The sequence below is a fragment of the Lepidochelys olivacea genome (genome assembly GCF_965140295.1).
Source record: "Lepidochelys olivacea isolate rLepOli2 genome assembly, chromosome: 1".
NCBI classification, from domain to species: Eukaryota; Metazoa; Chordata; order Testudines; family Cheloniidae; genus Lepidochelys; species Lepidochelys olivacea.
The window spans coordinates 331,167,799-331,184,876 of record NC_140411.1 but is presented as its reverse complement, the minus strand read 5'-3'; the positions used below and the strand labels follow the sequence as shown (position 1 = coordinate 331,184,876).

Below are 17,078 nucleotides of genomic sequence, written 5' to 3'. Positions count from 1 at the left end.
TTAGCTTCAATTCCAGTTATTGTCAGCAAATATCAAATCTGTCGGTAAATAAGTTATTATTAAATAAATAATTATCTCCATCAGAGCTTTGCAAATGGATTGAGATCCTCTCTAATATTGATATTTTTAAAAATTTGCTTAAATAATTACAGAGAAAATCTTTGGCAAATGTTGGCAATAGTTGTTCTTGTTAACCTCTGAGGATAGGACAAGAAGCAATGGGCTTCAATTGCAGCAAGAGAGGTTTAGGTTGGACATTAGGAAAAACTACCTAACTGTCAGGGTAGTTAAATACTGGAACAAATTGCCAGGGAGGTTGTAGAATTTCCATCACTGAAGGTTTTTAAGAACAGGTTAGACAAACACCTGTCAGAAATGGAGTAGTTATTATGTAGTCCTGCCTTGAGTGCAGGGGACTGGACTTGATGACCTCTCAAGGTCCCTTCCAGTCCTACACTTCCATGATTCTAGTCCAGTGTGAGTCTGAGGGCCATTAAACACAGTACATTTTCCTACTGTATCACAATTACAGCAACATCTGTTCTAAATAATGTGGTGCTAATTCATTGTGAAAATGCATAAAGCTTTCACTAGTTGTTAGAATACTTAATTACTTATCTATAGTGAGGTGGTCTCATGAGCGAACGTTGTACTGAGTTACAAAACACACAGGAATACAGGTCCCAGAACTATCTCTATACTGCCTGAAAAATGCACCCGATAATGCTTTACTGATCAAGGTACTTTATCTGTATGTGGCACATTTAAAGGTGAGAATAGGTTTTGAAGGTGCTACTGGTATTAGTTCATGCAGAAGCAATAAAAAATATTGGGAGAAAAACTGTAAAAAAGGTTATATGACTTGTCCTTTTAATTTCTTAAGCAAGCCATAAGTGTATTGGTGTTGATAATACTGTATATACTGCCCATGGGAGCTGCAGGAAGTGGCGCGGGCCAGGCCACCACTTCCCGCAGCTCCCATTGGCCGGGAATGGCAAACCATGGCCACTGCGAGCTGCAAGCAGCCATACCTGCAGATGCTCAGGTAAACAAAGCGTCTCGCGGCCCGCCAGGGGCTTACCCTGAATGAACCACAAACCAAGTTTAGGAACCCCTGGTATAGATTGTGTATGTAAATTTAATCCTTGTGCATCATGTAGCTAATGGAGTCACTGTTCGCTGTTTTCTTCTTGAATTGAATTCATACACAGGTTTTTTTAAACTGGGGATGCTGTTAAAGGATTCTGCTAGCCCCAAGGTGCATAGGAACATAAGAACAAAGGAATTGCAATTACCAGATGATATCTGTGGTGCAACTAGTCCAACAACCTGTCTCTAACAATGGCTAGCTTCAGATGATTCAGAGGAAGGTGCCAGTAATTTCATGTCAGGCAGATGTGAGATAATTTCTCCCCCACCACATTAGTTCTTCAAATCCCTAATTGTTAGAGATTGGCTTAAACCACGAAGCATGAGGTTTCATATATCTTCCAAAATATATTAGTATTAACTATTGTAAACCTGGATGCATGTTCATGAGCAGTAGAAATGTTGCATAATGTAGGAGATATGGAAATGGACTTGAGGCATTATTAAAGATTTATAAGCATGGATTATCTACCTACCAACCTATAGGTATATATAGAACTTCTTTGTTACAAGCATGATGTGACATAATACAGAATGTGTTTGCCATGATGGATAGCCAATTACTCAATTTTTGGTTCCTTCAAGCCTCCAAACCCTCCTATTTTATGGCATGCAATGTTGTGAAATTGGTTTGGCCTATCTCTAAAAAAATCAATTACTATTTCATAAAAAATGAAATTTTAACTTCACAGACTGTTTTGCACTGACTTTGAAAAGGGACAGTGAAACTAACCCTGTGTCATACAGTTTCAATAGTTTCTTATGGTGCAAAAGATGTTCTTAAGAATTTAACTATTGTCCTACTGATTTTATTTGCAGACAACTACTACGGCACTCCAAAGCCTCCAGCAGAACCAGCTCCATTATTGTTAAATGTGACAGACCAGATCCTTCCAGGTGCCACACCTAGTGCTGAAGGCAAACGTAAGAGGAATAAATCAGTGAGCAATATGGAGAAGACAGGTATTGAACCACCAGAAGAGGAAGAGGAAGAAAGACCTGTGGTCAATGGAAATGGCATGGTAGTAACACCAGGTTAGTCCGTTTATCCACTTCTGAATTTTATTTCAGTTATTTCACAGTTATTTCCTTCTGCAGTTATGAGGATGCTCACTTTGGGGAGGGAGTGTTTATCTTGTGCTGAAGAGCACAAGACTGATAGCCAGGATTCCTGAGAAACTGGCTTCCAGTATAACCTAGAACAAATCACATGGAGTGTGTACCTCAGTTTTCCTTTCTGTAAAACAGGGGTTCCCAAACTTGGTTCAGGGCAGCTTGTCCAGGGTAAGCCCCTGACGGGCCGTGAGATGCTTTGTTTACTTGAGCGTCTGCAGGTACGGCTGCTTGTAGCTCCCAGTGGTCACCATTCGCCATTCCCAGCCAATGGGAACTGCAGGAAGCAGTGGCCCCGCCCATGCCGCTTCCCACAGCTCCCATTGGCTCGGCATGGTGAACCATGGCCACTGGGAGCTGCGAGCAGCCGTACCTGCGGATGCTCAGGCAAATAAAGCGTCTCGCGGCCCATCAGGGGCTTTCTCTGAAGAAGCCGTGAACCAAGTTTGGGAACCCCTGCTGTAAAATGATTAGCATTTTGTAAAATGCTTTGAACTTTTCAAATGAGACATTGTGTAACAGCAAAGTCTTATTAGTGCATTAATTCAACAGAATCTTTATGAACCTGAGACCGTATCAGTGTGGCTGACTTGGTAGTACTGTCACTTGAGAGTCAGACAGACATGGGGAAAAGTCTTGAAGCCTCCAGAAAAAGCAAATGGGAAGGACCAAGGTCTGTCAATGTTCCAACACCTGCAATTGGATGACGGTCATACAAACCATAGGCAGGTAGTACTAAAAGGTACCTACCCTTACATCCTATGGATTTCACTGATCCAGATGACAGTGAACCCAAATATGTGCTGGTATCCTGCATAGGAAAATTCAATCAGGTCAAGTCAGATCAGTGCATGATCAATTCCCCTTCTGAGTTTGAGCAAGTATCACCATTTTTTATCCTGAAACACCATTTGAGACATAACTGATTATTTTTTTCTTCAAGAAAGAAACTGAAGAGCTCAGAAGTTTGTATTTTATAAAGAATCTGAAAACCACCGAGTTAGCAATAATAAGTGCTGGGTTAAATATGTGTATTTTTCTCGTTTGGCCTGTATAGGTCTAGAAGCAATGTGAAAAACCTGGATAATAAAGCCCTTTAATCCTAGTGAAATTAGAAGTACAGAAGAAAATGATTGAAGTAGAAGTATCTTTAGTGACAATCCATATCAATAGAATGATAAGATTACAAGATTTCTGAATGTACAGGTTCTTATGAAACAATAAGTGCATTATCTAATCTCTAAGTGCTGTAAAATTGACTTTCACATTTCATTATATGTATGCTTTTTTTCTCATACTTGGTTGGAAAGCACATCAAATTGAATAACTTTCCCTGTTATGGATAGGTCTGGTTGCATGCTTTTTTGGTATGTATGTTCTGCATTTAAGGGCAATTCCTGAGCTTAGGTAGCTGAGCTGAGCACTGAAGAAACATAGGGAAATGAGTAGAAAATCCTCTCCCTCCAGTCTCCAAAACAGCTGTGGAACCATTCTTTGACCATAACGGCAGTGTTGAGGCTGCAGCATGCCCCGGAACCCTTACTCAGCCCTTCCACAGGGGAGGATTCATACATCAGTGCATCCTACACCATGCTTTCATGCAGCCCTGCCCCATTCCCTGCATACAGGAACCCTCAACAGAGCTAAATTCTACACCATATAAGTAGAATGCACCCCCTCAAATCCTTATGAACAAGAATAGCATTGGATCTGCTGCCAGGGAACTAAAGAGGCTGGGCAAGGACAGGATTTGGTCCCCGCTGGATAGTCTTCCTAATATCCTTCCATGTTGTTCTATGAAATATATGCCCACATGCAAGTTTCAAGGAAGCAATTTCAGGGCAATATATTTCAGTTCATAATCCAAATCTGATCAAGAATAAATACAAAATCTGCTTTTCCCTTTGCATTGTCAATATATAACATGTCCCATGCAAATTCTACATCAGTGGTGGTTAGGCCATATTCAAGAAATATCCACTGGTAGGTGCTATGTTAAAAGAATGAAGTATTTGAGCACTGTATGTAAAAGGACCCCCTGCAAAGTAATTCCTTTAGGTGTGGGTCTCTGAACAAGCAGTGTTCAGAGTAGCAGCCGCGTTAGTCGCAAAAGAAAAGGAGTACTTGTGGCACCATTTTGTTGTTCAGCTATACTGACTGAAGACTTGGGGGATTGTACCAATGCAGCTCTATGTATGCACACAGTGTTGCCTTATTTTGGCAATGTAGGTCTCAGGAACTCTGTAAAGGAGACAATATATCTGTGTGCTAAAAAAGGGTATTAGCTGCCCCTAAAATGCATTTGTACTTTGTCTTCAAACAGGCAGGAAAAACAAAATACGTTAATGAGTGGGTCACTCCAGATGGAAGGAACCAACGCCTTGGCACTTGTCATTGCACTTTTGGAAAGTGCAGGCCATTTTTCATAAGAGTTTCTCTTTCCTTTAAAGGCAACATTCCATTAAATACTCAGCTTTAAGGATCTGCAAAAGATCTGTACAGTCCTTTAGGATGTTTATACACGCTGCACAGCCTAAAGCCTTACAAATTAGTAGTGTTGTCAGAGTCTGAGCAGGGCAAAGGACTATAGTGTGAAACTAAGGGCTGATGTAACAGCTAGCACCAGCAGACTGGAGGAGTTAAAGATCTGAAGTGAATCCAAGGGAACTTAAATAACCTGTCTTTATCAGACTGGTAAATGACAATGATATTTGTGGAGAGCTTTATGACTGTAATCTGATTTCTTTTTTAATTTATGTTATACCATTTCTTTGTTCTTCTTTCGTGAGGGACTCTTGTGCATTTGTAATGTCTTCCCTTGAACTTGTCAGCCTCTATGAATATGGATCTAGTCACTATAGTATCTCCAGGTATCTTGCCCCATGCCAGCCAGGGAGCTCGCCCTCAGACAGCCAGGCACCTGCCAGGCTAGTGACCCTTAGGCATGGCTCATCATTATCTTATTTTTACTTTGTACTTTCCCTGTCTGTTTGTCGTAGCCCCCTTTTTTGTCTCTCGTTCTATACTTAGATTGCAAATTCTTCAGGGCAAAGTCTTTTTGTTATTTGTGTGTATAATTTCTAGCATAATGTGTCTCTGGCCCCTTACTGAGGCACCTAGACACCACTGTAATATAAGTAATAGGCTATAACAATAAGAGTGGCATTTCTGAGCAGGTGGCCCACGTCCTCCTGGCATCTTAAAAACCATCTACCAGAAGTACCTACAACTGAAGTGGAAACATTCTGAAATCAAGGCGAAGCTGACGGCTTTGTTTACCCCCACAAAAGCTGCTAGACTACCTTCTTGCTTTGTCTCTGTCCAGTTTGAAGTCTAATTCCAGCCAGATACACGTGGCAGCTATTTCAGCCTGCATGAACTAGTCAAAGGTTGACCACTGTCTCTACAGCCGCTTGTTATCAGGTTCATATGAAGTTTAACATTTTTGAAACCTCCCATTAAAAAAGCACTCTGTGTGTCATGGATTATAAAACTGGTCCCGACAAAGCTGATGAAAGCTCCTTCTGAACCACTCCAAAGCTATGGCTAGTGTCTTCTGTGCGCAGAGTGGGTGAGGGATTCTCACCCAACCCCAAGCATACATAGGGTTGGAGATGCTGCTCTCCTGTCACCACCAGGCACCATTGTGTAAAAGGCCACCCCTGTAGGAAGAGAGCTGGGAACAGTGCAGCAGCAATACAGGATGGCCTTCACAAAGTCAGTGACCTAGTGATGTCATCTGCCCTTTCATTCTCTGTTGAGAATTGATACCCATTGGGAGGATATAGGGTGGGGGTATGTCAATGGTAAATGGGGGGGACTCAATGGCTTTGAGGAATAAGACCAGGCCATTATAAAATGGAAACAAACATTGAGAGGGCAAGGACCTAGAGAGGCTACCTGGAGCAGGACTGGAACCTGGGTCGGCTGGAGGGGCCTGTGTGAATCAAGGCACAGTCCCATGAAGGAGGGCTGTGGAATCCCTTTGCCAAAGTAGAGTTTTGTTTTCATCCCTGTAACAGGGTGGTCTGTCCTCTTTAAGGAGTAATGGGAACTCAGTCAGGCCCCATTGTGTTCAGCACTATGCAAACATAATAAATGACAGTCTCTGCCCCCAAAGAACTTACAGTGTAAAAGACAAGATGTAAGACGTGGATGAGACAAACAAGTGGGACATGGTAGGATGAGGCAACAAATAAATATAACAAGAGATGTGTAGTTCTTAGCTATTCAGTAATAGTGATCACAGCTCTCCACCTGCCTTATACTTTACACTAGATGCTCTAGAGAGGCCAGGGGCTGCAGGGGGACTGGCAGAGCTCCATGGCTCTGAGGGAACTGGGTTGGAAGCAGAAACCTGAAGCCATGGAACAAGGGTGAATTGGAAGCCCCAAGAGAGAAGGGTGAGAACAAAAACTTTGTGTCTGATGCATTAGAAGACGGGAAGTCAATGCAGTGACTTAACAAAGGGGTGATGTCATCAGAATGATGAGTCAAGATGATTTGAGAGAGTGAGGTTGCAGGCATCAAGAACATAGAGGAGGAGATGACAGTAATCAAGGTGCAAAATGTTCAGGCCTTGTTACAGTGTTTTGGCAGCATAGGCAGAGGATGATCTTTGAGACATGGTACAGGAAGAAGTGGCAAGATTAGACTTGAGCTGGATTTGTGTACTCAAGGAGAGTTATTAGGCCTTCACCTTCCTGGGGTGATATCCTATGATTCTTTCCCTCTCAGACTGGGGTACTAGGCTACATTCCCCTGTATGCCAACTGTCAAGGTTCCTCCCCCACTCTGAACTCTAGGGTACAGATGTGGGGACCTGCATGAAAAACCGCCTAAGCTTATCTTTACCAGCTTAGGTCAAAACTTCCCCAAAGTACAAAATATTACACCGGTTATCCTTGGACTGGCCGCTACCACCACCAAACTAATACTGGTTACTGGGGAAGAGCTGTTTGGACGCATCCTTCCCCCCAAAATACTTCCCAAAACCTTGCACCCCACTTCCTGGACAAGGTTTGGTAAAAAGCCTCACCAATTTGCCTAGGTGACTACAGACCCAGACCCTTGGATCTTAAGAACAATGAACAATCCTCCCAACACTTGCACCCCCCCTTTCTTGGGAAATGTTGGATAAAAAGCCTCACCAATTTGCATAGGTGACCACAGACCCAAACCCTTGGATCTGAGAACAATGAAAAAAAGCATTCAGTGTTTTACAAGAAGACTTTTAATAAAAAATAGAAGTAAACAGAAATAAAGAAATCCCCCCTGTAAAATCAGGATGGTAGATATCTTACAGGGTAATTAGATTCAAAAACATAGAGAACCCCTCTAGGCAAAACCTTAAGTTACAAAAAAGATACACAGACAGAAATAGTTATTCTATTCAGCACAATTCTTTTCTCAGCCATTTAAAGAAATCATAATCTAACACATACCTAGCTAGATTACTTACTAAAAGTTCTAAGACTCCATTCCTGTTCTGTCCCTGGCCAAGACGACTACAGACAGACACAGACCCTTTGTTTCTCTCCCTCCTCCCAGCTTTTGAAAGTATCTTGTCTCCTCATTGGTCATTTTGGTCAGGTGCCAGCGAGGTTACCTTTAGCTTCTTAACCCTTTACAGGTGAGAGGAGCTTTCCCCTGGCCAGGAGGGATTTCAAAGGGGTTTACCCTTCCCTTTATATTTATGACACGCCCCCCAAATCTCAGCTAGGGTGAAACACTGGCTGGGATTTCTTCCTGGAGCTCTAGGAAAACAGAGTTAATAAGACACATGCATCTCTAAATATACTACCAAGTACATAAAGACTAACAATATTTTCCACATCTCAAGGACGATTTTAACCAGTTGATTCTGGGAAACTTTCACGGGAGAGTGCATCAGCCACTTTGTTAGAAGCTCCTGAGATGTGTTGGATGTCGAAATCAAAATCTTGGAGAGCTAAACTCCCCCGAAGAAGTTTTTTGTTAGTTTCTTTGACGGTGTGAAGCCACTTTAGTGCAGCATGGTCGGTTTGCAGGTGGAAACGTTGTCCCCAAACATATGGGCGTAGCTTTTCCAGAGCGTAGACAATGGCATAACATTCTTTTTCAGTGACTGACCAGTTGCTTTCCCTCTCAGACAGTTTTTTGCTGAGAAACACTACAGGGTGGAATTCTTGATCAGGTCCTTTCTGCATTAAAACTGCTCCCACACCACGCTCGGATGCATCTGTGGTTACTAGGAACGGTTTGTCAAAGTCTGGGGCCCTTAGTACAGGGTCAGACATGAGTGTCGCTTTAAGCTTGTTAAAGGCCTTCTGACACTTTCCGGTCCACTGAACAGCATTTGGCTGTTTCTTTTTGGTTAGGTCTGTCAGTGGGGCAGCGATTTGGCTGTAGTGCGGTACAAATCGTCTGTAATAACCGGCCAAGCCTAAGAAGGATTGAACCTGTTTCTTTGACTTTGGGACAGGCCACTTTTGGATAGCATCCACTTTGGCCTGTAGGGGGCTGATAGTTCCTTGACCCACCTGGTGTCCAAGGTAAGTCACTCTGTTTAGGCCTATTTGACACTTCTTAGCCTTAACAGTTAGTCCTGCCTCCCTTATGCGCTCAAGGACTTTTTGTAGATGTTCCAGGTGGTCTGCCCAGGAATCCGAAAATATGGCCACATCGTCAAGGTAGGTGACTGCATATTCTCCTAATCCCGCTAGGAGACCATCTACAAGTCTTTGGAAAGTGTCGGGTGCATTTCGCAGCCCGAAAGGGAGTACATTAAATTCATACAGCCCGAGATGTGTGATGAAGGCTGACCTTTCCTTGGCAGATTCATCTAGCGGTACCTGCCAGTACCCCTTGGTTAAGTCCAAGGTAGAGATGAACTGGGCCCGTCCCAGTTTCTCTAATAGTTCATCTGTGCGTGGCATGGGATAGTTGTCTGGGCAAGTTACAGCATTTAGCTTACGGTAGTCCACGCAAAAATGTATTTCCCCATCTGGTTTGGGAACTAGAACCACTGGAGATGCCCATGCACTTTCAGAGGGGCGGATTACACCCATCTGTAACATATCCTGGATCTCCCGTTCTATAGCAGTTTTAGCTTGAGGAGACACCCGGTAAGGTTGGACCCTAATTGGGTGAGCATTACCTGTGTCAATGGAGTGGTATGCCCGTTCAGTCAGTCCTGGGGTGGCTGAGAACGTTGGCGCGTAGCTAGTGCACAGCTCCTGGATCTGCTGTCGCTGCATACGCCCAAGGGTCATGGAGAGGTTCACCTCTTCCACACCACCAGCACATTTCCCTTCATAGTAAACACCTTCAGGCCACTCAGCGTCGTCTCCTCCCTGGGCTGTAAACTGACAAACCTTTAATTCTCTGGAATAAAAGGGCTTTAGAGAATTAATATGGTACACCTTAGGCTTTCGGTTGGAGGTGGGGAATGCTATGAGATAATTAACAGCTCCCAGGCGCTCCTGGACCACGAATGGCCCTTCCCACGATGCTTCCATTTTATGGGCCTGGAGCGCCTTTAAGACCATGACCTGGTCTCCTACTTTGAAGGAACGCTCTCTGGCATGTTTATCATACCAGGCTTTTTGCTCTTTTTGAGCATCCTGTAAGTTTTCTCTAGCAAGGGCTAAAGAGGTTCGGAGGGTGTTTTGTAGGTTGGTTACAAAGTCCAGAATGTTAGTTCCTGGAGAAGGTGTAAATCCCTCCCATTGCTGCTTCACCAACTGCAATGGCCCCTTAACCTCACGGCCATATACAAGTTCAAATGGGGAAAACCCTAAACTGGGATGTGGTACAGCTCTGTAGGCAAAGAGCAACTGCTGCAATACTAGGTCCCAATCATTGGAGTGCTCATTTACGAATTTACGTATCATGGCCCCCAAAGTTCCATTAAACTTCTCCACCATGCCATTTGTTTGATGATGGTAAGGAGTGGCAACCAAGTGATTTACCCCATGAGCTTCCCAAAGGTTTTTCATAGTTCCTGCCAGGAAATTAGTCCCTGCATCTGTGAGGATGTCGGAGGGCCAACCTACCCTGGCAAAAATGTCTGCTAGTGCCTGGCACACACTTTTAGCCCTGGTGTTGCTTAGAGCTACTGCTTCCGGCCATCGGGTGGCAAAATCCATGAAAGTCAGTATGTACTGCTTTCCTCTGGGTGTCTTTTTCGGAAAAGGACCCAGAATATCCACAGCTACTCGCTGAAATGGAACTTCAATGATGGGGAGTGGCTGGAGAGGAGCTTTGACCTGGTCTTGGGGTTTTCCCACTCTTTGGCACACCTCACAAGACTGGACATAGGTAGAAACATCCTTGCCCATTCCCTCCCAGTGGAATGACCCCCCCAAACGGTCTTTGGTCCTGTTCACCCCAGCATGGCCACTAGGGAGATCATGGGCTAAGCTCAAGAGCTTGGCCCGGTATTTAGTTGGAACTACCAACTGTCTCTGAGGATGCCAGTCTTCCTGGTGTCCCCCAGAAAGAGTTTCCTTGTATAAAAGTCCTCTTTCTACAACAAACCTGGATCGATTAGAAGAGCTGAGAGGCGGTGGGTTGCTCCGTGCCGCCGTCCACGCTCTCTGGAGGCTTTCATCTGCTTCCTGTTTGGTCTGGAACTGTTCCCTTGATGCTGGAGACATCAGTTCCTCATTGGATTGGGGACATAGGCTTGGTCCCTCTGGAAGCGATATAGGGGATGGAGCTGTTTCTGTTGACTGTGAACCGCTCTCCGCTGGTGCACTATGTTGGGATTCAGGCTCCGGCTGAGCCTCTTGTGTAGGGTTATCGGCTGCTGCCAGTTCAGGTTCGGTGGGGCCCTCTGGTGTTGAGGTTGCAAGTACTGGATTCAGTGCTGGCACGGGGTCTGGTGTTGGTTGTTTGGCTGGTTCCGGTTCTGGGACTGGTTCCGTCTGGGTCTCTGGGACTGGATCCACTACTGCTGTTGCAGACATTGGCCTGGGGTCCGGGTCCATCACCTCTGACCGGGTCCTGATAGAAGTTTCCGGAACAGAGCTAGGCCTTACGGCTTGTTTAGCCTGGCTGTGGGTGACCGTTCCCACCCTCTTGGCCTGCTTCACGTGATTGGCCAAGTCTTCCCCCAACAGCATGGGGATGGGATAATCATCATAGACTGCAAAAGTCCACATTCCTGACCAGCCCTTGTACTGGACAGGCAACTTGGCTGTAGGCAAATTGAAAGAGTTGGACTTGAAGGGTTGAATCGTCACTTGGATCTCTGGGTTGATTAAATTGGGGTCCACTAAGGAAGCATGGATAGCTGACACTTGTGCTCCGGTGTCCCTCCATGCGGTGACCTTCTTCCCGCCCACACTCACAGTTTCCCTCCGCTCCAAGGGTATCTGGGAGGTATCTGGGCCTGTGGACCTCTGGTGTGATTCCGGTGCAATGAACTGTAATCTGTTGGGGTTCTTGGGGCAGTTGGCCTTTACATGCCCCAGCTCGTTACATTTAAAACATCGTCCAGCTGACGGGTCACCGGGGCGAGGTGGGTTGCTGGAGAACGGGGTGGTGGGACGATAAGGGGTCTGGAGGGTTCTTTGGGAGGTAGGTGGGGCTTTGGGCGGCCCCCGGTAATAGGGTGTGGTCTGGGGTGGTCCCTTCTGGTCTCCGCTCCAACTGCGACCAGTTTTCTTCTTCTCTGCCACCTCCACCCATCTGGCTCCAATCTCTCCTGCCTCGATTACAGTTTTGGGTTTCCCATCTAGGATGTATCTTTCTATTTCCTCAGGAACACCCTCTAAGAATTGTTCCATTTGCATTAGGAAAGGCAAATTTACTGGAGATTCAACACTTGCTCCTGATATCCAGGCATCCCAATGTTTCACAATGTGGTAGGCATGTCGGGTAAATGACATGTCTGGTTTCCACCTTAGGGCTCGGAACCTCCGACGAGACTGCTCGGGTGTTATCCCCATTCTGACTCTCGCCTTGGATTTAAACAGTTCATACTTGTTCATATGTTCTTTAGGCATTTCAGCTGCCACCTCAGCTAAGGGTCCACTGAGCTGCGGCCTCAGCTCTACCATGTATTGGTCAGTAGAGATGTTGTACCCAAGGCAGGCCCTTTCGAAGTTTTCTAAGAAGGCCTCAGTATCATCACCTGCCTTGTAGGTGGGGAACTTTCTGGGATGGGAAGTGGTACCTGGAGAAGGATTGCTAGGGTTTGTTGGTATATTCTGCTGGGCCTTTATCCTCTCCATCTCCTCCACATGCTTCCTTGCCTCCATTTCCCTCTTGTGGGCAGCCTCCTGTACCTCCTTCTCCAGCCACATGAGTTCTATCTGTCTTTCATGTTCCCTTTGTTTTTCCTCAGCGTGAAATTTGGCTAATTCCAGCTGTAGTCGAGCCGAGGATTTGGCCATTCTAACCTCTCTGTTTTTAACTAACTTTACACCCGAGGTTTAGAAATAAACAAACAAAACTTGGCTGTAAAATTTTGCTGTGCTGGAATAGAATACCTATTCTCTGATAGTGATTGTCAGCCTACAGAAAAAGACAATTCCCTTATCTCTGCTCTGGGCCCAAATTAAAGCAAAAAACCTCCAACTACTTGGAAACCTGCTTACCCAGCCCAAAGAAAAAAAAATTTCTTTTCAAACCTGTGCTCCTTGTAAAACAAGAAAAAAATCAAAATCCTAAAAAAAACCCTGCCACTTTTGTCTCCAGGCAAATGGGTAGAGCACACACCCCCTATTTACTTTTAGGAAGAAAAGAAAAAAAAAACCTCTGGGTTGGAAGACTGTGAATTTCCCTGCAGGAGTTAAGTACCCTGCCTCCAGGCAAAGAAAACCTGCAATTCACAAGATAATCCCCTTTTGTCTCTGCTTGGCCACAAAGCAGAGAGAAACCAAGCTGCTTTCAGTTTCAAAGCTGCTTTCTGGACTTCCTAAAAATTCCTTTTTAAAATCTGTATTTCTAGTTCAAAAAATCTCAACTGGATCTCAAAATGATTTCAGGTTAATCCCACCACTGTGCCACCATGTCAAGGTTCCTCCCCCACTCTGAACTCTAGGGTACAGATGTGGGGACCTGCATGAAAAACCTCCTAAGCTTATCTTTACCAGCTTAGGTCAAAACTTCCCCAAGGTACAAAATATTACACCCGTTATCCTTGGACTGGCCGCTACCACCACCAAACTAATACTGGTTACTGGGGAAGAGCTGTTTGGACGCATCCTTCCCCCCAAAATACTTCCCAAAACCTTGCACCCCACTTCCTGGACAAGGTTTGGTAAAAAGCCTCACCAATTTGCCTAGGTGACTACAGACCCAGACCCTTGGATCTTAAGAACAATGAACAATCCTCCCAACACTTGCACCCCCCCTTTCTTGGGAAATGTTGGATAAAAAGCCTCACCAATTTGCATAGGTGACCACAGACCCAAACCCTTGGATCTGAGAACAATGAAAAAAAGCATTCAGTGTTTTACAAGAAGACTTTTAATAAAAAATAGAAGTAAATAGAAATAAAGAAATCCCCCCTGTAAAATCAGGATGGTAGATATCTTACAGGGTAATTAGATTCAAAAACATAGAGAACCCCTCTAGGCAAAACCTTAAGTTACAAAAAAGATACACAGACAGAAATAGTTATTCTATTCAGCACAATTCTTTTCTCAGCCATTTAAAGAAATCATAATCTAACACATACCTAGCTAGATTACTTACTAAAAGTTCTAAGACTCCATTCCTGTTCTGTCCCTGGCCAAGACGACTACAGACAGACACAGACCCTTTGTTTCTCTCCCTCCTCCCAGCTTTTGAAAGTATCTTGTCTCCTCATTGGTCATTTTGGTCAGGTGCCAGCGAGGTTACCTTTAGCTTCTTAACCCTTTACAGGTGAGAGGAGCTTTCCCCTGGCCAGGAGGGATTTCAAAGGGGTTTACCCTTCCCTTTATATTTATGACACCAACTGTGGTTCCTCAGCAGGTCTGCCTGGGTTCAAACCGTGCAGTTCTTCCCTCAGCTAGTGGTGGCCAGTGTGAGAATATAGGAACATAAAACAGCCTCTTCCAAACAGAGCGTTGTTTAATCTCAACAGAAGGAATCAAACCCTAACAAGAAAAGATTTTTTGAACACAGCAATCTACATGCTTCTGTTTTACCTAAAGCTCAGTAGGCTTCGCCTATCTAGGTGCCCCACTTCTGGTATCGGGTGACAGTCTGCACCCTGCAGTCCTTGTGTCTCTCCCCTGAGCTCAGGAGCTCAGGTTTTTAATCTACTCCAAATTTTTTGTTTCACTGTTGCTGCCTGAATTTTCCCCTTCCCTGTACCAAGCCAGGGAAGTTGAAATCTGCATGGTCAGAGGGAAACTTGAAAGGGATTGAAAACTGTAATGTTCTTTTAAATATGGGTGATTGGTCCTGTCTGAAGCTTGTCATCTCCCTGCCTGGTCTGAGTAACCCCTTGTCTCAATTAAACCCTTAAAGTTCTATAGCAGTCACCACACAACAAGCAAACAAAGACAATATACAGGAGTAATCCACTATTGCAGGGACAAGGTGGGTGAGGTGATATTTTTATTGGACCAGCTTCTGTTGGTGAAAGAGACGAGCTTTGTGTAACTTTGAAAACTTGTTTCTTTCACCATCAGAAGTTGGTCTAATAAAAGATATCTCCTCGCCCATCTTGTCTCTCTAATGTCCTGGAACCAACACGGCTATAACAACACTGCAATAATCTAATAGAGGGATCTTCAAGGTCCTTCACAGGAAGGACAGTTTTGTTGTCCACTGTGACAGAGGTTGGGTGAAAGAGGGGTGGGTTTAGTGGAAAAGATCAGGAGATTGATTTTGGACATGTTAAGTTTCAGCTGATGGTTAAACATCCAAGATGAGATGCCAGAAGAACAGGTAAAGATTTTTGTTTGGATGGAGGGAGATGGACCCAGAGTAAGGGAGATGATTAGTGAATCATCAGCATAAAAATGGGAGGCAAAGCCATGTTTGGGAATGAGGGGTGAAATCCTGGCCCAGTTGAAGTCAGTGGGGATTTTGCTATTGACTTCTATGTGGCCAGGATGTCATCAAGAGAGAGGGTGTAGAGGGAGAAGAGGAGGGGGATGTGTACAGAGTTCTGAGTGACCCACCCTGAAAAAGGGAGAGGGGAACAGGAAGACTAAGTGAACAGAACCAAGAAGGAGTGACAGGACATTTATCAATGGCACCATAATCATTTACTGGAATATTGTAGCTCTTCTCCCTCCTATCTCTGTTTCTGTTACTTTTGGGTAATAAGCTTGTGTTTGCATAACACCTATCGTAGTGAGGCCTTAATCCTGATTGGGACTCTTAGCTGCTACCATAATATTAATTATTATTGTTGTTATTATTCATCATATTAATTTATAATTTGGATTTAGGGTGTCCAAAGTATGTGTGGGTGGTGCTCATAAAGCATGCATTTATGCATACTGTTGGGAAATTCGCACTCCTATCAACAAAAAGTTAAGTCAGTCTCCTTAGCAACCAACATCAGGATTCAGTACTTTACTAGCCACCACCTCTGGCTCCACACTTTTCACCAAAGCTGTTTTTACCCTTTTTCTAAATTCCATATGAAACATGCCTTTATAACGTCATGGAACATACAAAATGGGGAAGACCTGTCAGTGGTGGTACTGCTGAAAAAGATCTGGGAGTTATAGTGGACCACAAACTGAAAATGAGCCATCAATGTGATGCAGCTGCAAAAAAGGTTAATATGATTTCGGGGTGTATTAACAGGATGTTGTATGTAAGACACAGAAGGTAATTGTCCTACTGTACTCAGCACTGGTGAGGTTTCCAGCTGGAGTAATGTGCCAAATTCTAGGCACCACAATTTAGGAAGGATGGGGACAAATTGGAAAGAGTCCAGAGGAGAGCTACAAAAATGGTAAAAGGTTTAGAAAACTTAACCTATGAGGAAAGGGTGAAAAAACTGGGAGCATTTAGTTTTGAGGGAAGAAGACTGAGGGCTAACCTGAAAAGTCTTCCAATATGTACAGTTAAGGGCTGTTATAAAGAAGACAGTGACCAATTGTTCTCTGTGTCCACTGAAGGCAGGACAAGAAATAATGGGCTTAATCTGCAGCAAGGGAGGTAGAGGTTCAATATGAGGAAAAACTTTTAAACTATAAGGGTAGTTAAACTCTGGAATAGGATTCCAAGGGAGGTCCTGGAGTCCCCATCATTGGAAGCTTTTCAAATCAAGTTGGACAAATAACTTCAGGAATGGTCTAGAGCAGGGGTCGGCAACCTTTCAGAAGTGGTGTGCTGAGTCTTCATTTATTCACTCTAATTTAAGGTTTCACATGCCAGTAATACATTTTAACGTTTTTAGAAGGTCTCTCTCTCTATAAGTCTATATTATATAACTAAACTATTGTTCTATGTAAAATAAGGTTTTTAAAATGTTTAAGAAGCTTCATTTAAAATTAAATTAAAATGCAGATTCTATCAATTTAGTGCAGTGGTTCTTAACCTGGGGTGCACGCACCCCCTGGGGGTACAAGATGCCCTTTCTGGGGTGAGAGACATTTGAGATTTTTTTTTAGAATGTAAATCATCAAAAACACAAATTAAGCACAGGCACATAAGTACAACTGTTTTGTTTCATCATTACTGTAGTATACAAACAAAGGTTTTAAGTTTTCAAGTTTTTAAGCTAATTGTAGTATAATTTTTGAGAAGGGGTGCGAGAACATATTTTGAGAACTTTAGACCATGTAAAGGCTGAGCGGGGTCAGGTGTAGTATATTAAATTGCTCCCCATAGGAATATGCTACTTATGGCATGCTACTTATGGCTGCCAG

General features: G+C 44.0%; 1 protein-coding gene across 7 annotated transcripts in view; it reads left to right on the top strand.

Annotated features, from left to right (window-relative positions):
- Positions 1-17,078, top strand: part of MAGI2 (membrane associated guanylate kinase, WW and PDZ domain containing 2) — a 1,196,373-nt gene that overhangs the window by 738,375 nt on the left and 440,920 nt on the right. For all 7 annotated transcript variants that reach the window (XM_084630708.1, XM_084630707.1, XM_084630706.1 and 4 more), the window contains exon 4: positions 1,969-2,184. In XM_084630708.1, coding sequence (XP_084486834.1) covers positions 1,969-2,184 — 216 coding nt within the window. The remainder of the gene's footprint in view (positions 1-1,968; positions 2,185-17,078) is intronic.